Source organism: Serinus canaria, chromosome 1 (assembly GCF_022539315.1).
Source record: "Serinus canaria isolate serCan28SL12 chromosome 1, serCan2020, whole genome shotgun sequence".
Lineage (NCBI taxonomy): Eukaryota > Metazoa > Chordata > Aves > Passeriformes > Fringillidae > Serinus > Serinus canaria.
In genome coordinates this window covers 14,768,648-14,787,967 of record NC_066313.1, presented here as the reverse complement: position 1 = coordinate 14,787,967, position 19,320 = coordinate 14,768,648, and the positions used below count along the sequence as shown (strand labels likewise).

The 19,320-nt window shown below is 43.6% G+C and overlaps 1 protein-coding gene across 2 annotated transcripts in view; it reads right to left on the bottom strand.

Annotated features, from left to right (window-relative positions):
• Positions 1–8,479, bottom strand: part of UVRAG (UV radiation resistance associated) — a 93,088-nt gene extending 84,609 nt beyond the window's left edge. For both annotated transcript variants that reach the window (XM_009098896.4, XM_050974182.1), the window contains exon 1: positions 8,279–8,479. In XM_009098896.4, the coding sequence (XP_009097144.1) occupies positions 8,279–8,359 (81 nt within the window). In that variant the 5' untranslated portion in view covers positions 8,360–8,479. The remainder of the gene's footprint in view (positions 1–8,278) is intronic.
• Between the last annotated feature and the right edge of the window lie 10,841 nt (positions 8,480–19,320).

Here is a 19,320-nt window from a genome sequence, read left to right as displayed (position 1 = left end):
AAACAGTTTTTAATCAAGACACACCAAGACAGTCTTCATCTCTGGGCACAATCTCTGTTTTCAGACTGGTGCCTTCCTCACAATTCTGTCAAGGAAGTAAATTCCCTGAATTCTTTTCAGATCAGGATCAGCTCTGACCTCTGTATGACATGGTACACACTCTGTTTTTACCTGGCTTTCACATGAATTTCATAGCTTGGTTCCTTGCTCTATGATCCACAGAAGCTCTAGAAGAATTTTAACAAAATCCTTCCAACTATTTTAGCATTAAAGTAGAAGGCAAAGATTACTTAGCAACACAAATGTTACTACAACAAATCCACTGTTTTTGAACTCAATGGACCTGAGCTTGCAATGTCAGCTACTTAGATGTCTGGATATTTGTCAGAATTAAGTCATATTAAAACAGAGGGCTCTGTATGGTTTGTAGCTCATAGCAGACAGGTTGAGCTGGGTCTTTTTCTTAAAAAGCATAAAACCTCCAGCCCTAAACCAAAAAAAAGTTACCAAAATATGATCTATATTTAGTCACGTGAGCATTATTTATTATCACAACACTGCTCTACACCTCCATATTGCATCTTCCAACTTTCTCAGATTTTCACTATTTGCCTTCACCTCACCATGCCAGTTTGAATATTAAGAAGCAACTACATGATCCAATCTCTTGGAAGTCAAATGGTAGACAAAAATTCATAATTAATTTTACCTAAGTTTTCAAGCTGCTTCATTTTCCAATTTAATACTTTTTTTTTTTTTTTAATAGGAGCATATCTCACAGAAGGCTTGGGTAAAGTCTGCTGCAAAATATAAAGCTTTTAATATCCAAGAAATGTACATGGGAAGTTTAGGCATTACTTAGATGTATGGTTACTTAAAACCACAGGAAGGGCAAGAAAATGCTTGTACTCTAATTTACACACTTGCTAGGAAGATTTACAAGGTCCGCAGTTTAACAGTTTTCCACAGTTCAGAGTCAAGAGAATCAAATGGGCTTTCAGATTTACTTCTGATGCAAAGCAGAAGCATCTGATACGAAATTTTTGTGGGACATGCCATAAGGAATTTTAAGGAATTCTATTTTAATGTCTTCCAGCACACACTTGAAGACAGCAAGGCCCTCAAAGCTTTAGTTCATATACAGCCATAATTAGTTCAATGAATCACCTGTAGTTCTCCTTATGACTGCACTCCTTCCTATCTCCATTTCCCCATGTCAAGTGATCAACAGGCATCCAGGAACTCCTTTCCCTTTTTAAGATTAAGCTACTTTCTTGCAAGTGCCTTTAAGAAAATGATTTCTACTAGGAATCAGAACTGAGGACAACACTGGTTCGAAGATGCACTGTTGGAACACAACTACACTTTTTTTCCTGAGAAGGTGCAACACACTCATACATCACATACCTCACATTCCCAAAGATCTTATGCAAGGAACCAGATACACTGAACCTGTGCAGAATGGTTTACCCAGACTAAATGACCACAAGAAAAATCAAAGCTATTTCATCAACATGGGCTCAAAGTTTTCTAAGACTCACAATTGTGAATTTGAGTTTACAGATCCTTAAATCAAAGTACCTCCTTTCCTTTACACTTCTGGGCATCTGAAAGGCTTTTGAAAGTTTCTCTTAAGAAGGAAAACAGCGCTATGTAGCTTTCATGTGAACACATCAAGGGTCAATACAGGTTTCTAATCATCCATACCCCATGCCATGGCTACTCTGCTTCTGTACTGCACTGAGAGCTTCAGCATGAACAGTCAGCAAATTGAAGATGTTCAAAAGACATCAAGTCTGCCCTAATTCACACAAGGAGAAAGTGAAACAGGAAGAAAAAGGAATGTCTCAATACTTGACATGGTCCAAGCAGAAGTATAATTATTTTCCAGCTATCTGAATGCAAAACAGCCCTTTGCGAGGTCAGTATGGAGTTAAAGAATGCAACATCTGAGGTCAGTGTGAGATCTAACAAAATATGTTAGTCTATGGCATTATTTGCTCTTTTAACACTAACTAAAGCAACAGTCACACCAGAAAGTAATTAAAATAGATGACAATACTGTAACTGAAAAAACTTAAGATAATGTATTACTCTTGAAAGACAGCTGTGTTCTCTGGTCTATCCATACCTGCACCCCTTCCTACTAACTAAACCTCTAAACTACTTCCTCACTAAGTAATTCCATTTACACTGAGGAGCAACTCCCAACTCAACTTCTACCCCCATGAAATGATGTAAACAGCTGGTAACTGTTCAGCTGTTTATAGAAAGAAATCTCTTTGTCCCCCATAATCACATGTAGAAAATCTACACCACTTACTTTAGAGTCCAAAATGAATGAAAGAACTAAGACTAAAACTGATGTAAGCTCATGATGTTCACACGACTCACTGATCTGCATCTTTTTTTTTTTTTTTTTTTGGTGCTAATTTCTGCAGAAATACTCTAAAAGCCTGTTATTTAAAACATATAGTAGGGGCAGGTACAGAAGACACATTCAGCCTTGGGACAGAAACAGGATAGTTGTTAAGGTGTGGCAAAACAAGACTCAATACACAGAATTAACTTAAACATAATGTTAGTAGGAAGGACTCAAAAGCCAAATCATGCACCTATGCAGGGTCTTGGGCAAATAAAAGTTCTTTCTGGGTATTGTTTCAACAGCTGTATTTGGTTGTGGTCACTATAACATCAAGAGCAACAGATCCAGCAAGCTGGCAAACACCACAGCTCCAAAGAGTAAGAACTGTCAGCACACCCTAAAAAATTGCTCTAAACTATGGCTGAGAAAATCTTAGCGGGCAAATACTGCCTGCTGGCCAGATAAAGCTCTCCTTGCTAGGTTTTTACATAAGATGAAAATAATAGGAAACTAGACAGTCTTTCCATCTTTAACCAAAACCTTTTAGAAGAGGTAGCTAGAAACAACATCTTTCCTTATTGATGCTTTTCTCTGAGTTTGTTTAAATAAGCATTTAGTCTCAAGATGAAAGACTGAAAGTGCAGCTGCTTCTTTGACACAGCATGGGAACTAACCCACCAGATAGAAAAAGACCATCAGGGTGCAAGTCCCATCTCATTAATAACACACTGCAGCAGTTGAGAGAAGTCTCTTAAGCCTCTTAACATGACCTTGGGAAGGGAGCATTAGTCCACATTTGCTGTGGGAATAACCGGGGAATATCAAGATGATACTCAGAAGGAAGCACCCAAAAAGTAAACAGGGCCTTACAGAAACAACAACAAAATCAAACAATGGCAATTTTTACCTTAAAGAAGCATTAAAGGACACTCTGGGTTCCACGAGCAAACAGCATATGATGATTAATCAACCTGAAGCATACTAATGCTTATCTTGTTGCTGGATGATAAATCAATAGCAAATAAGTCAGTTTCCCTTCATAAATGAGACTTCAGTCTTTAGCTAGCAAGTTGCTCAATTAAGAACATTCCATAACCCACAAACATCCCAAATGAAGCACGAAAACTGATTTAGTACAGCTTTTGGACATAACAGTCTAACTTATCAACAGATCATTTGGTCTGCAAAACACTCCTGCATCCCTTACGGAATACAGAAAGTACACTGCAGATCCAGCCCCAGCTTAACAGCCAGTCTTTTGGGCCTAAATTACAATTTTCCAGTAACTTTAACAACTATGCCTCCTAATTTATCTCTAACAAACACTAAACATTGATACAGACGGGTATGGATACAACTGAGTAAGATCAGCAGGTCACAACTCACACTGCGGTCTTTCACTGGAGCAGCACTTCCCATTCAGCATTTAAAGACTGTGTGTCAAAGACAAGTGAAAGCAATATTCCAATACAATACTTTCCATCCATTATTCTGAGTGTCCCCCCTCCCCCCATATTTTGTAGGAAAGGGGAAGCAAAATATTTAAGAATCAGTCTTTTTTTCCTCAGGAGAACTCAGGAGAATATATAACAAGAGTAATAGAAAACTAATGTTTAAAAATATACTATTTTCTCATGGTTTAGTTTTAAGTCTCATTCGTGTGCAGCCCTGGGCCCATACAGTAACTTTCTCCACTTTTCCTATACAAGACCCTTCAAACGCACTTGCGAGCACACTTTGAAACATCCCTTTCTGCCATGTTGCCCAAAATGTTGAGTATGAGTGATGCACATCTTTAAAGAAACCAACCCAAGTCACATCTGGAACTGAACCTGGCAGGGGACACAAAAGAAGGGCTTCTCCACATATGCTACCCAGAAAAAGAAAGCCAAAGAAGGTGTTACCTCCTGAAAAATAATGCTGGAAAACTGGTAACAACTGATGACAAGGGTGAGGTACTCAACAACTCTTTTGCCTCAGTCTTCAATGACAGCCTCTCTTCCAGTACATCCTGAAAGGATGGACAGCAGGATCGGGACTGGGGGAACAAAGCCCCTCACACTCCAAGATTGGGTTCATGACCACCTGAGGAACTTGAACGTGCACAAGTCTATGGGACTCAATGAGATGCATCACAGAGTCCTGAGGGAACTGGCTCATTTAGTTGCCAAGCCACTCTCCATGATGTTGTAAGTGATATTGGAAGTCGGGTGAAGTGCCAGGTGATTGGAGAAGGGGAAGCCTAGTACCCATCTTTAAAAAGGCCAGAAAGGAGGACCATGGGAGCTACCACTCTGTCAGCTTCACCTCTGTGCCTGGGAAGATCACAGAACAGATCCTCTGAGAAGCTGTGCTAAGGCACATGGAAGACAGGGAGGTGATTCAACAGCCAGCATGGTCTCACCAAAGCAAAGTCCTGCCTGACCAACCTAATGGCCTCTATGATGGGGTGGCTACATCAGTGAACAAGGGAAGAGTTACAGATGCTATTTATCTGGACTTTGGTAAAGCTTTTGACATGATCCCCCACAACATCCTTCTCTCCATATTGGAGAGATGGATTTGATGAGTGGACTGTTAGATGGATAAGGAGTTGGTTAGACAGTCAAATCCTGAGGGTAGAGATGCTGGTATGGAAGCCACGGGAGCCATGTATGATGAGCACTGCTCTTGGACTCATACAAGTGCATAAAACTCCAACTGGACCTTTAGGAATGCCAGCCTTAATGTCAATGGAGGCTACAGAGTGTCCTTGAGAAGTTTCACTAACTGGTTACTGTTTTGCTCTATCCTAAAATACACTTCTGACACCTGTAGCTGAAACCTCATTGCTGCTCCTCTCCACAGAAACTTTCACTATCTGTCAAGAGACATTTGTGAACTGAAATATACAGAAAATATTGGGTCACCTGGTTTGACACTATTCATGGCAGTGCACAATGGCACAATTTACCCCTTCCCTCCTTACCACCACATCCATACTCAGCAGATACATCTCCCTCCCTCCCTCACATACACCCTCCCAAGGCACTGGTTCTGGAGTCCATGACTATGTGCTTTCCTGTTACTAGACAACCACACGTGAAATCTGTTTTGGCCAGCAATTAGCACAGTAGCACTCAACAGATCATTTGACTGTGGCATGACTGCCTCTGTACATTCAGGCTGCATTTTTCTGTCCAATCCCTTCCACTGAGGATATATAAGAGTCTGAAAGGTTTGGGTCACCCAACCCCTCCATTGCTTTGAACTATTTATAATGACAGGATTGAACAGTTTGTTTTGACCATTCAGAAATCCCTAAGTTATTATGACACTCCCAGTTTTCTTGTGTCGAGCAACTGCGAAGAGATATTACTAAAGAATCTCTGCTCCTGAAGTGCAATTATTTCACATTTTTGTTTATGTTGTGCTCACTTTTACAGCAGAAGAGAACAACACCCTGACACAATTACTAAGGGATTCAAATGGGAATTTTATGCTTAATCAGATGCATTTCTTTACAGCCATATCCTCTATTTCTCTTTCTTAAAATACAGAATACAACAGCAAGAAGGATTTTTTGCCCCAGTCATCCTGCCACACAAATAAGTTACAGGAGAGGTCAGTCAGTTTTGACATAAGTATCATCACAGCAGCAAAAGGTTTCAGAATTATCTTTTCACTCCTGCAAAAGTGTCAGTAGCAGGAACGCAGTTTTCTAATCAATGTGAATGTTACTGGAATGATTAAAGCTAGACTAAATCCAAATTACACTGTCAGTACTTCTGCTCCTTAAAAGTCTCTTCAGTCATTAAAAGCACTCACCTTGAATTCACAGTTGAGAATTCACAGTTTGTCTTTGGAGAGATTTATAGCCATTGCTCAGACCATCCTACTCTCAATTCTTATAGTCACTACACATCTTATAGTCAAATAAATGTAGCTTTGGGTGTCCTAGAGAAAGCTGCCTACTGAAACAAATCACCACGTTGATTTTGTGCTGGCACACAGCAAACAATTACCCTGCCTTACATAGCATCACATATCTTGGGTCAGCCATACTGTGGCATTACAGAGGTGGTACAGTATAGAAGGAATGACTTATCTTTTTCATAATTCTGCAGTAAAATAGCTCCAGTGTGCTGAGCCCTTTCAAGGTATCTTGCACTTCAGTACCAGACTTTTGAGCTCAGATAATACAAAGAAAGACAGTGCTTTGCTATCAGTGTGTTCAGCTGAGCCTCTCAATTTGAATCTACGTAAACACAGTACACAGATCCTCAGCAGATGGTCCTTGTGTTAGCAGAGCACACAGCAGAATACCTCAGTCTCTGTCACAGCCTTACACTTGTTACAATGAACACACAAGCAGCATCCTCACTAAATATTTACTCAATTGGAACAGCCTATAATTGATGACTCAATTTCTGCTCCTAGGAACTCCTATAAAAGTTTCTGCTCCTAGAAGAAAAAGCCTGTGTTTTGGTCTCACTTTCACAAACGAAATCCAATGACTAATATCTCAGGCTTCTCCCTGCAGCATTCACTTGGTCCTTGCACAAGCCTGAGAAAGCATGAAGCCAAAAATTCAGCAAGGAGAAGGCCACACTTGATCTCGTGGACAATCCATTGTTTCCTGTTCATATAGAGCAGCATTCATGTTTATGTTTATAACACAAAGCAGACCCACATTTCAGAGTAAGCACTTGCTTGCAAATTAGGGTCAGGTGGCCAAGAGCCACCTCCATTTCCCTCCCATGGGGCCAAGGGGATGTCTTCTAGAACATGTTCAACAAAAGAGCCGTTATAGACCCACTTCAAGTTAACATCTGTTCATTTCTTCTCTAGGTACTCTTTATATTCCCACCTGGTAACATGTAGCTCAAGTAAAACAGATTGCGTGTCTAATTCGTAATAACATCGACTGCACTGAGTCAATGAGCCAAAACAACATTCACATCTTACACTATTTCTAAAGAAAAGCAAAATTTTGCTAAGTACTCCTGCCTTCACCAGTCCTGCTCCAGCTCCTGTACAATCAAAGTGACCACATGCAAGAGGGGAAAGGGCACAGAGTCGGTTTGATAGGGATTGCTTAATGCTCAGGCAGAACCTAGTCTTCCTCACTTTAATGCTCTCCAAAATGAAAACATGGGACAAATGCCCAGTAAGCCAAAAGCCAACTATCAGCATACAGGAAAAACAGAGTTAGGTGAAGGAAGGATGTAACGGGGAGCGAACATTTCACCCCTTTTCAGAATATACCTCATGTTATATCCACACTTGCTCCCCACCCAACCAAGAGGAGGAGGAGGAGGACGACACCCCTCCCCCAGCTGCTCCGGCCTCACGAGGTGCCCAAGTTTAACATCGATTTTCACGGTGTTATTCCTGCTGCAACTCCCATCTTTCGTCTGCTCCAGATCCTTTCTAGGCACACAAGTAGTTTTCTGGGAGAGGAAACACCACCTGATTCCCCGGGAGAAAGGCACAGACCCCTACCCCCATGCTTCCTCTCGCCTTCCTACCAGCCCAAGAGAAAGGTGCTCAAACTGCCCCTTGCCTCAGGGACTCCCCTTCCACGAGCTTGGGGACTCTACCTCAGGTACTACCAGACCTCGGGGAAGCCCCACTGACACCTCATGGAGCACCTTCACCGCAGGGAGCACCCCATTCACCCGAGGGAGCAACCCCTGTGCGCCTCAGGCAGCTGCTCTCAGTTCAGGAAACATCTCCCTGCACCCCAGAACAACCCACACCTCAGTGAGCACGCTCCTGTGTACACCTCAGGGCATCCCACGCCTAAAACAGCACATCCTTCTCACCTCAGAACACCCCACACGTCAGGGGACACCCCTGATTCACCTCAGGACACCCCCCTCCTCCTCCGCCTCAGCCCCCTCCGAGCGCCGCTCCCAGGCCCCGCCGTACCTGCTGCGAAGGCAGCTCCACATGCAGGGCACGGGCGGCGGAGCCGGGCGGCAAGGCGGCGGGACCAGCAGCCGAGGTCATCCTCACGTAGGGTCCCCGCTCCGCTCCCCCGAGGCCGCCGGGCGCGCAGGGGTTAATGGCGGCAGCAACGCCAAGCCGGCCGCCCGCTACGGAGCCATATTACCGCAGTGCCGGGGGGTGGGCGGGGCTCCGCCTCCCGCGCGCCCATTGGCCCTCGCGCCGCAGGGGTGGGACCCCACGCGCCCTCTCGAGTTGCGACTGGCTCAGTCTGACGCCAATCAACGCCCCGCTTCGCCGGCCCTGTCAAACCGCCGGAACGCGCGCCGGCGCCGATTAGAGCGCCCGCTTCCGGAAGGCGGGACGGCGCCCGATTGTGGGCCATGATTGGAGGAGATGGAGTTTGATTGACAGCATGCCCTCCGTCACGTGTGCGGGAGCTGTTGTCATCACGTGGGGGGACGGAAAATAGTTCGGCGGAGGGGCCGAGGGGCGGTCGCCATGGCACCCTGAGGGGCTGCGGGGCCGGGCCCCGCGCTGGGCATCGGGAGGGGTGTCACCCTCAGCACCCCCTCCACATCACTCCGACCTGCTCAACACCATAGCCAAAACAGGCCGGCCTGCCCAGTGTCACATCCATCTATGTCATGTCAATATAAAAAAGACCTTGGGTTATTGCAGAGGATCTAAAGGAGGGCCATGAGGGCGGCGAAGGGTCTGGAGAGCCTTATAAGGAGCAACTGAGATCAGTTCTCTTGTTCAGCCTGGAGAAGAGAGTGAACAAGAGTAGGCCTCATTGAGGCCTTCAGTATCCTCAGGAGGAGAAGCAGAGGGACATGTACCAGTGTCTTAACTCTCGTGACCTGTGACAGGACCTGAAGGAATGGCCTGAAGCTGAGTTGGGAAAGGTTTGAGTTGGATATTCAAAAAAGGTTCTTCATTCAGAGGGTGGTTGAGCACTGGAATAGGCTCCCCAGGAAAGTGTCACAGCATCAAATCTGACAGTGCTCAAGAAGCATTTGGACAATGCTCTCAGGCACATGGTGGGATTGTTGGGGTGTCCTACACAGGGCCAGGAACTGGAGTTGATGATCCTGATGAGTCTTTTCCAACACAGCTTATTCCATGAGTCTGTGAACCTTCCCCACATCCACTTGCCTCACATCACACCAGCTTTCTCCATATCATATCCAGCTGCCCCACATCACCCCAACCTGCCCCTCATTGTGCCAACCAACCCCATATCAGACAAACCCTTCCCACAGCTCATGGACCTATCCCATTCCACGCTGAGCCATCCCCCATAAGGCCAGCTTGCCTCACATCACACCAAAGCCCAATGCAACCATCCCCTCAGCACCTACTTCCATCCCATCCCACCCAGGCAACATCCATCCTGAACAGAGGAGGCCATGCCCACCTGGAACAGCACCATCCCCACGCAGGGATCTCGGAGCACCAGTCCTGTGCCTGTGCCCACCAGGGCCGTCCATCCCAAGAGCACTCTGCAGCGTAGGTGGTCACGAACTCAAGATGCCCATCCCCATGGCACTGCGAGGGACCATCAGGACTGAGCCAAAACACCTGACTGAGAACACCAGTCCTGCCATCCCTGCAGTGGTACTGGGAATGCCTGTTCCTAATGCATGCCACAGCACTGAAAATGCTTCTCTGAAAGGGTCAAGTATGCTGTTTAGTGCTGTAAGACGCCATCCTCTGCTCCTCCTCTCCTCCAGTCCTCCTGTCCTCAGCACCATGCATCTGCCACAGCATGGAGAGCATCCTGCTGGAAGCCCAGTAAGCCTTCATTCACCTGCAGCACTCCTTGGTTTGTAATCTTCCATGCTCCAGTGAGGTGCTGTAACAGCATTGTCTTCAGCACTTATTTTGATCTAGGGTATTCAAAAGTGAGCTTGTTAAAAAGAGGAAGTAAAATAAAAACTGGAATGGAAAGTCAAGTTTTCTTGATGGGGTTTGATGGCCATCCTTGTAGCATGAAGTCATCTTCCATCCTGCTCCTTCCTTTGCAGCTGCTCACCATGGTCTGCTTTTCTCCAAAATGCTTCCTAGTTGAAATGGAGAGGCTAAACTTTTCTTCTGGGTGATTCCCTGGTTTATCCCATAGTAACACATCTATATGGACTTCTTTTCCCAGATTGTTTGATTCCATATGTAGGCATCAAATAAATTCGATATCTCAAGCTTAAATTTTGGACATCATTGAGCCTGGTGTGTGTGAGTACAGGATGTTGCTGTCTCTGATCAGGAAAATTAATTAAAAACAGTGGCCTTTTTTGAAAGATCTTCTGGGAAAAAGCATGTCTCCATTTTTTTTTCCTTCTCATGAAAAAAACCAAAACAAACCCAAACCCTTCTATTTCAGTATTTTCTATAGCCAGTGTTCTATTTTCAAGCACCCAGACTCCTGAGACTTGCTGAGATCAGGAAGTTCAAACATAGTCATTTTGGACCTCTTATATCAGTTTGATTCACCTCCTGGTTTCTGGTTCAGTACAAGACACTTGTTCCTCTTAAGCATTCCATCTTCATCTTGGACAACTGAAACTTGATTTTTTGGATGAAATCTGGGGGTTTTCTTTGCTCAAGGTGTGAAAAATGTATTCAGAATGACAAAATTAACTAAACATCAAGAAATTTTGAGAATGCTTTCTGCCTTTGAGACTCACAGTATGCTTCCTCCAGAGAGCAAAACTAATTCTAGCCTAGGCTTAGATATAAAATCAAAGATCACAGCTGTAAGAATAGTTTTTCCTGAGATAAATCACTAAAAATAATTTATGTAAGCAGTGTGAAGATGCCACTGCTTGTTTGCCCAAAATATAAAAAACCCCAAACATCCTTTAAAAAAACATAAGTCCATCCTCAGATGAAACATGTTTCTGTGACTGATTTTCCCCCACTTCTTCAACTTCTCCTTCTATAAAAAGTATGTTATCAACATTATTCTCATCCTAAATCCAAAACACAACCACATACCAGCTACTAGGGAGAAAATTAACTCTATCCCAGAGAACACCAGGACACTAATTTACATAGTGAAATTTCCTGAATTTTACGTCCAAATGTAAAATTAGACGTAGCAGGATTTTTCTACTTCTTTTCCACAGGACCAAATGTGATGATAAAATAGTGATATTTAGAAAATTCAAATTATTTATTTACCATAGCACTTCACCTGCAGTGTATATGGAGATTGCATTTGCTGCTTGATGTAGACTGAGAGCTCTTACCCACAGTTCAGGGACTAAAAAGTAAAATATTGCTCAGATAAAAATTCAAATATGACCCCAAAACCCATGTGGATATATTGCTGATTTTGTAGCAGTGAAACTCATGCAGCTTCAAAGAAGTCCTGGCAGATTTCCAACTCACACTAGCTCAAGCTTTGGCCTTATTCTAAATTTCAGATTTACTGTTAGGTTTTGTTATGTCAGCATGAAAAAGAATCATTTCCAAGGGCATTATAAAATAAGAAATTTGTAGGGATAAGGTTTCAGATTTACATCTGATTTTCATGAGTTTTGAGAGGTTTAGTACCTGCCTTGTATAGCTCACCACAATGACCATTCAACATGATGACATCCATTTAATAACCCAGACTGTTCCTGAATTATAGGGCTTACAACAATTCATTCATTAATTAGGATTGCTGGATTATTTTAAGCAGAGTATTTGCAAGCTTCAGCTGGAGAGGGGTTTCTTTTGCCCCCAATTATGAGCAGTCACTGGAGGCAGTAATGCTGGAGCAGTAATGCCCAGCTCACCCATGTATATGGCATCACATAGGACCCTGTGTAATTTACTGATGCCCTAGGAAACTGTCCTCTGAATTTTTTAACCAAATCAAAAGGTTGTCATTATCTGTCTGCATCATTTTGAAGATCACAGTATAACCTTTATTATGTCCCCATGGGTGTTCCTGCAGTGTGTTATCATAAAAGATGAAGCTCCTGCAGCTGCAGCAAGAACACTAGACACACCATTCAGGTTGGGCAGATGGGGAGGTTATGGACGTGGGAGCATTGCGTGATCCCACATCCATAACCTCCCTATCTACCCAACCTGAGTGGTGTGTCTACTGTGTAGAGCGAAGGGATGGTGTCCAGAGGGATCTGGACAGCCTGGAGAAGTGGGTCTGTGTGAACCTTGTGAAGTTCAACCAGACCATGTCCAAGGTCCTGACGGCAGTTGATGAAAGGGACGTGGACTCCATGGTGTGCACACATGAAGCTGTTTATTGATTCACAAAGCTGAGCTTATATGCATTTTCAGCAATTACTAAAAATAGCACAACTATAACATTTATGTAACTAGGTAACATGGCTTAATTCAGAGCCTCCTACTAACTCGTGCAGGTGTGTTATCCCATAGTTCTGCTTACCAAGCCCATCATACCAAGAACACTGCTAACTTCTGCATTCCTTCCTGTTGCCAAGGCTTGCAGCCTACTAAGGCTAACATATCCACTTCTGTCATGAGCTGGACAGTGCTCCCAGCTCAGCTTTCTACCTGTATTCCTACAAGGCCCTGCACATGGCTCAGGGCAATCCCAAGCACAAACACAGGCTGGGCAAAGAATGAACAGGGAGCCTGGGGGAGAAGAATTTTAGAGTATTGATGGGTGAGAAGTTCAACAGGATTGACCATGTGTGCTGAGAGCCCAAAAGTCCCCATGTGCTGGGCTGATCCCACAGCCAGGGCAGTAGGGGAAGGGGTTCTGCCCCTCTGTCCTGCTTAGGTGAGAGACCCCACCTGCAGAGCTGCCTCCTGCTCTGAGGTCCAACATCAGAAGGACGTGGAGCTGCTGGAGCAAGTTCAAAGGAGGCCACAGAGATGCTCTGAGAGCTGGAGGCCCTCTGCTCTGGAGACAGGCTGGGAGAGCTGGGGGTGTCCAGCCTGGAGAAGAGAAGGCTCCACGGAAACCTTAGACCACCCCCTGCCAGTGCCTAAAGGAGCTGCAAGAGAGCTGGAGATGGCTTTGGACAAGGGCCTGGAATGACAGAATAATCCTAGTGGGTCCTTTCCACAGAATATTCTGTGACTTTGTGTGAGTCTGTTACAAGGGGGAATGACCTCACATTGAAAGAAAGCAAGCTTAAACTGGATATTTCAAAGAAATTTGTCCCTATGAGTGGTGAGGCCCTGGCACAGGTTGCCCCGAGAAGCTGTGGCTGCTCCATGCCTGGAAGTGTTCAAGGCCAGGTTGGATGGGGCTTAGAGGAACCTAGTATAGTAGAAAGTGTCTTTGCACATAGCAGAGGGCTGCAACAAAATGAGCTTTAAAGTCCCTTTAAATCTAAGCCAGTCTGTGCTTCTGTGATCCTCAGTTTTCTTCAAATGAATTCAACAATCAAAAACATCACCAGAGTACTGACTGTGTTTTGTGTTTTTGTGTTGTCTAACTCACACTGGCAGCTCCTCACTTTGACATTATGGAATACCAGAAGGCTGTATTTTGGACTTGTTTTTTTTTTTTGGAAAGCAAAACCAGAAGATAATTAAAATTACTACTAATGAAATTCCAAAAAGCAATTTTAACAAAATTTGGTAAAGACTCCTGCAGAATGAAGTGTATTTTTGAAAAGGCTCGGGAGAAAGCTGGATGAAGTGCCAGCGAGGAATTGCCAGAAATTACACTGGAATATTTAATTGCCATTTCTGGAAGCACTACTTTATCACTAGTCATTTTGCACTGAAGTTGAGATACATGGACTCAGGTCCTTGAAAATGACATATGGTGGAGAGATACTACCTGCAAGTTATTAGGGATATTATTTAATAGACTTTATTGCAAATTTTGGCAGGGTAGCACCTTTGGGAAGGGAAAAAATTACCTTGTGGCTAACAATAATTCCTACTTCTGCCACAGATCAGGTCAGATATGCTTCTTATTGGGGTATGAGATCATTGCAAAATCCCTCCAGTCAGACAACATACTTCACTGATGGGTAGAGGCATTCCAAATGCAGAGCATAATACTTGAAGTTTGTGAACTGTTTACACAGAAAAAAGGACAAATTCTGCTCTGAACAGGTATCAAATAATGTATTTTACAGCCAGAGATGTGGGGTTAAAAGAGTTTGTTTAGCTTTCCTTTGAGAGGGCTCAATCTTAAGCAATAGTGACTAAAACAAGAGATTGGTTTTGTAGGCATTGAACCTGTTTGTGTCCAAGGTATTTCTTAGGATCTGCATTTTTAGTTGCAGCTGAATATGTTTGCTCCCTTCACAGAGGTTATTTTGAACTGCTGTGAGACACTTGCAGATACCTAAGGTGTTCTAATAATCCCTAGACAATGTATCAGAAGGTCACAGTGAAAAGCACAGTAAAGGTCAGATCTTTTTAATGTAGAGGCCCTTGGTTTTAAATTAATAGTAATATAAGCCTTTAATGCAATAAACTCCAAGGGGGACTGTATTAATTTGCAACTGGCCATTGTTTGCACTTTACCATCACCATCAACTACATAAATATGGGGGTATTAAAGCTGATTTATTTAATTTATCCTAAGTTTCCTGAATGTCCCATTACAGATAAACCCCACCTCAGACAGAGGCACTTCATTGTGTTTTAGACACACCATCAAGCTGTTTAGGTTACATTATGTGCACAGAGGACATCCAGTTTCAGTAGAGGACATTTTCAAGTCAGCTCATAACTATTAGATAATTTCCACACAGGATACAGAAGAGGACTCCTGGTGCTTTGGAAGGCAAATGATGTTTAGAATATCTGTTACTCTCCTGGTGCTTAAAAGGGCTATTATTTACATGGAAAAAACTTCCTTCTCAGACTCAAACATGTATTTGAAATATATCTTAAATTATATTAAATATCTTAATTGTGAATAAGATAGGGAAAGTAGTGAAAGGAGTAGAGCACAAGTGTGACAAGGAGCATCTGAGGGAGCTGGGGGGCTCAGCCGGCAGAAAAAGAGGCTTGGGTGGGCCCTTCTCCCTCTCTACAACTTCCTGACAAGGGGGTGGAGCCAGGTGGGAGTCAGGTTCTTCTCCCAGGGTACAAGGGACAGGACAAGAGGAAATGACCTCAAGTTGTGTGAGGGGAGATTTAGGCTAGATATTGGGAAAATTTTTTCATGGAAATGGTCATCCAGCCATGGAACAGCTTTTCTAGGGCCGTGGTAGAGCCCACATCCATGGTGGGATTTAACAGATGTGTGCATGTGGATGTGGCGCTTGGAGAGATGAATTAGTGGTGAGCTGGGAAGTGCTGGGGGAATAGTTGGGCTCAATGGTCTCAAAGGCTTTAGAACTGAAATGATTCTGTAATTCTACGAAATTAAATAGATTTTAAATGAGAAAGCAATTAAACGAAGGAGAACAGCACATGGGGAACATCGCACCCACCAACCTCAAAGTGGTTGCTACCACTGGGGACTACATTAAAAACCCATGTCAATCAACCAGAAGATGCTTTCTGATTTCAGTGGGTAGATCAAGGCCAAAGGCTAGTGGTTCACTACTGAATAAGTGTCACAGCTGGTCTGTGGCTCAGCAATTAATTCAGCTATAAACAAGAAACCCAGCCCAATTCCATAAACCAGTCCCTCGGTGAGCAATGATAGGATACATTCAAACCCAAACAGGGACTTCACCCAATCATGTTCCATCCTAAGCTGCAGACATCACACTGGTCAAAGAGCTGGTGGTGTTAAAACCAGACCAGTCAGTTTAGACCAAGGTGTTTCAAACCCCCTATATAAAGAGGATCTGAACAATATAACTTGTTGTTGTTGCATGGATCTCTGAAAGTGTGTGTCATCTCTGGCTCTGACCACTGACCCCAGTAACAAAGAAACACTGGGACTGCAAGAACTGTCTTCCAAACAACATGCAAAATTCCTAAGCTCCCATGTAAGTACAGTAATTAAATATCTCCAGGTACATTATCATAAGTCCCTGAAGGAAACATTTCTGAATTCTGCTTGAAATAAAGTCCCTCCCTTTACTACACCTGCATTTTCATCTTGCAGAGGTGGTAATGAGATTTTATCACTTACTCTGATGTGTCATGTTTGGGCTTTCCACTCCAGAAGTGGTTGCATTTAATCTATGGGCAAAGTAAATCCTTCTTTGGAATACTTATAGAGACCTTTAAGGCCCTTTGAATGAAAAGTTTCTGCCAGATGAAAGCATTGATATACATAAGAAGAGAAAAAATCAGTATATCCATTGAATTGGAGCCTACTGGCTGTTAAGCCTCCCCAGGACAGCATTTGCACCAAAACTTTGTATTTTCATTGGCTATAAGCATTTGCCATACAATGTAATGCCATTATAGCAAAACTCCAAAACTTCCTTAATCTTTGATACTTATAAGGTATCATCTGTAGGTCATAATATCCTGACTGACTCTTCACTGATTAAACTCTTACATCTATTCAAAAAGAATTTGGGATATCCAGACCTCCTGATGTGACAAAGGAAGAAGAATGGATGGGTTCTATGGTTGCTGATGCTATACAGCCTATTTGCATAAAAGTATAGAATCACAGAATCATTTAGGTTAGAAAAGACCTCTCAGATCATCAATCTCAACTGTTCCAAAGATCTCACGGAATGGCAGTATGACATTTTGGCACAGAGGCATATGGGCATTGGCATTTTGGCATATTGGCTCAGTCAAATGTGGCAGGAGGGTGCTCCTGCCTGCATTGTACTGCCTTGATCAAAGCACAGTGCAAAGCCAAAAACTACTGGGGAAAAAGCTCCCAATGTACGATTAGCTAGAAGTGTGGATCAGATCTAAGAAGAATCAGGGAACCAGTAAATAATCAGACCATGGACAGAGTTCAAAATCCCACCAGGCTTACATTATGGCCTTTTACAACCTGTTAAAACACCTTCACTCTAAAAACCCCATCTGAGAGAAAAAAAAAAAAAAACCCACAAAGCAAAATAGAGAAATCCCTACATTAGCATTTCTTCCTGCCCTTTCAGCTGCCTAATGTGGTCCCTTGAATTCCTGGCATTGGCAGCAAGAATATGCCTATTTTTGTGATAGTATGGATTTTTGTTTAAATGGAAAAACTTCAATTATCTAAGCTGTTGCCAAACAGAACCATTTTCAAGGGGATCATTTTATAGCATGAAGCTTTGAGAATGTGCACGGTAGAAAAATAATTTGTTATTCCTTTTGGTACTGCTGCTTGGGCTAAATTGACAAAACGTTCATTTAGAGGGTAATGCATCCATTTCTGGTTTCTGCCCCCTCAAAGAAAGGCTGTTCTAGTCTGGGTGAGTGATTTCTTGGCACTGCAACTTGGTGTTTCCCCAAAATGCTTGGGGGCTGTTACATTATCATGGAGTTACTGACAGGCACCGTATGGGGGCAGCACATCCTCTCTGTTTGTTTTTTCAATCTCCTTCATTAGCTATGCTTATTAATGTGGGGCTCAAAGCAAGCTGGTGATATCCCACCTTTATAGGTGGTGTTGTAGGAAATAATGCTGCCCTGCTTTTCACAGAGAGGGAAAAAACAGCTGAGCAAACCCACAGAATCATAAAGATTGGGAAAGCCCCCTAAGACCATTGAGTCCCACCATTCCATACCGAGCCCTCTACTAACCCATGTCCCCAAATACCACACCTACACTTCTGTTAAATCCCTCTAGGGATGGAGACTCTGTCACTGCCCTTGGCAGCCTGTTCTAATGCCTGACTGCTCTTTCAGTGAAGCATTTTTCCATAATAGACTATGTAAACCCTCCCTGGTGCAACTTAAGGCTGTTTCCTCTTGTCCTGTCCCATGTCCCCTGGGAGCAGAGCCCACCTTCACCTGACTTCACTCTCCTGCAAGCTTCCTTTCCTCCACACTGAGCCCCACCCAGCTCCCTCAGCCACTTCTGGCACTCCAGCCCCTTCCCCAGCTGCATTCCCTTCTGTGGACGTATTTCTGTCCCCCAATGTCCTTCTTGTCATGAAGGGCTCAAAACTGAACCCAGGATTCATGTAACATGCTCAGGATGCCCATGGCTGGCAGTCAAGGAAGGGATAAATCACTGCAGGTGGCCTCCATCCAACTGCCATGCTTTTTCCATAAACTGAGTCATGTTCCCTTTTGTTCTGTTTGCCAGAGGGAGAGCTCTGATTTGAGGCAAGGACAACAAAATAGGACAGTAACTATGTATAAACACATGAGGAAAAACTGGTGAAGGTGGAAAGTCCCCTCTTCCAGCCTGTAATGAGGGACAGATTTATCAGGATTCTTGCAAGTATAATGAGAAATGTTAGGAGGACAGGGAGATCTTAAAGAACCAGAGAAGTGCAAATGTACTTCATATACCAAGCTAAACAAAAGCAGAGGAAGGGGAAGTTGCTGAGCTAAAGGCAAGACAGGTCCACAGGAAAGCAAAGATGCTCATTTCTCAACAGATTGTATGAACAGCTTTATCAGGGCTGGTCTATAGTGGACAGCAGCCTATCTCAGCCAAGGGAAGCGACCTAGATAAGGCAGCAAGAGAACAGCAATTCCATCCTGACACAGTCCCAGCAACACACAGCACAGTCACAGAATCAAAGAATCACAGAACTGTCATATCTGGAAAAGTCTTCTCTAAGATCACTGAGTCCAACCATTAACCTGGCACTGCCAAGGCCACCACTAACCCATTGTCCACAAGTCACATCCACAAACTTTTAGAACACTCCTAGGGATCGTGATTATACCACTTCCCTGGGCAGACTGTTCTAATGCTTATCACCACAGAGGTGATAATTTTAACTCCTATTAGTGATTAAGCTCACAGAAGCACAGAATGGTTTGAATTGAAAATGACCTTAAAGATCATCCAGTTCCACCCACCTGCCATGGGAGAGACACCTTCCACTAGACTGGGTTGCTCCAAGACCCATCCAACCTCACCTTGATCACTTCCAGGCATGAGGCAGCCACAGCTTCTGTGGGCAACCTGTGCCACTGTTTCACAGTGAAGAATTTCTTCCTAAAACCCTTCTAACCCTGCCCTTCTGTCACTGTGAAGC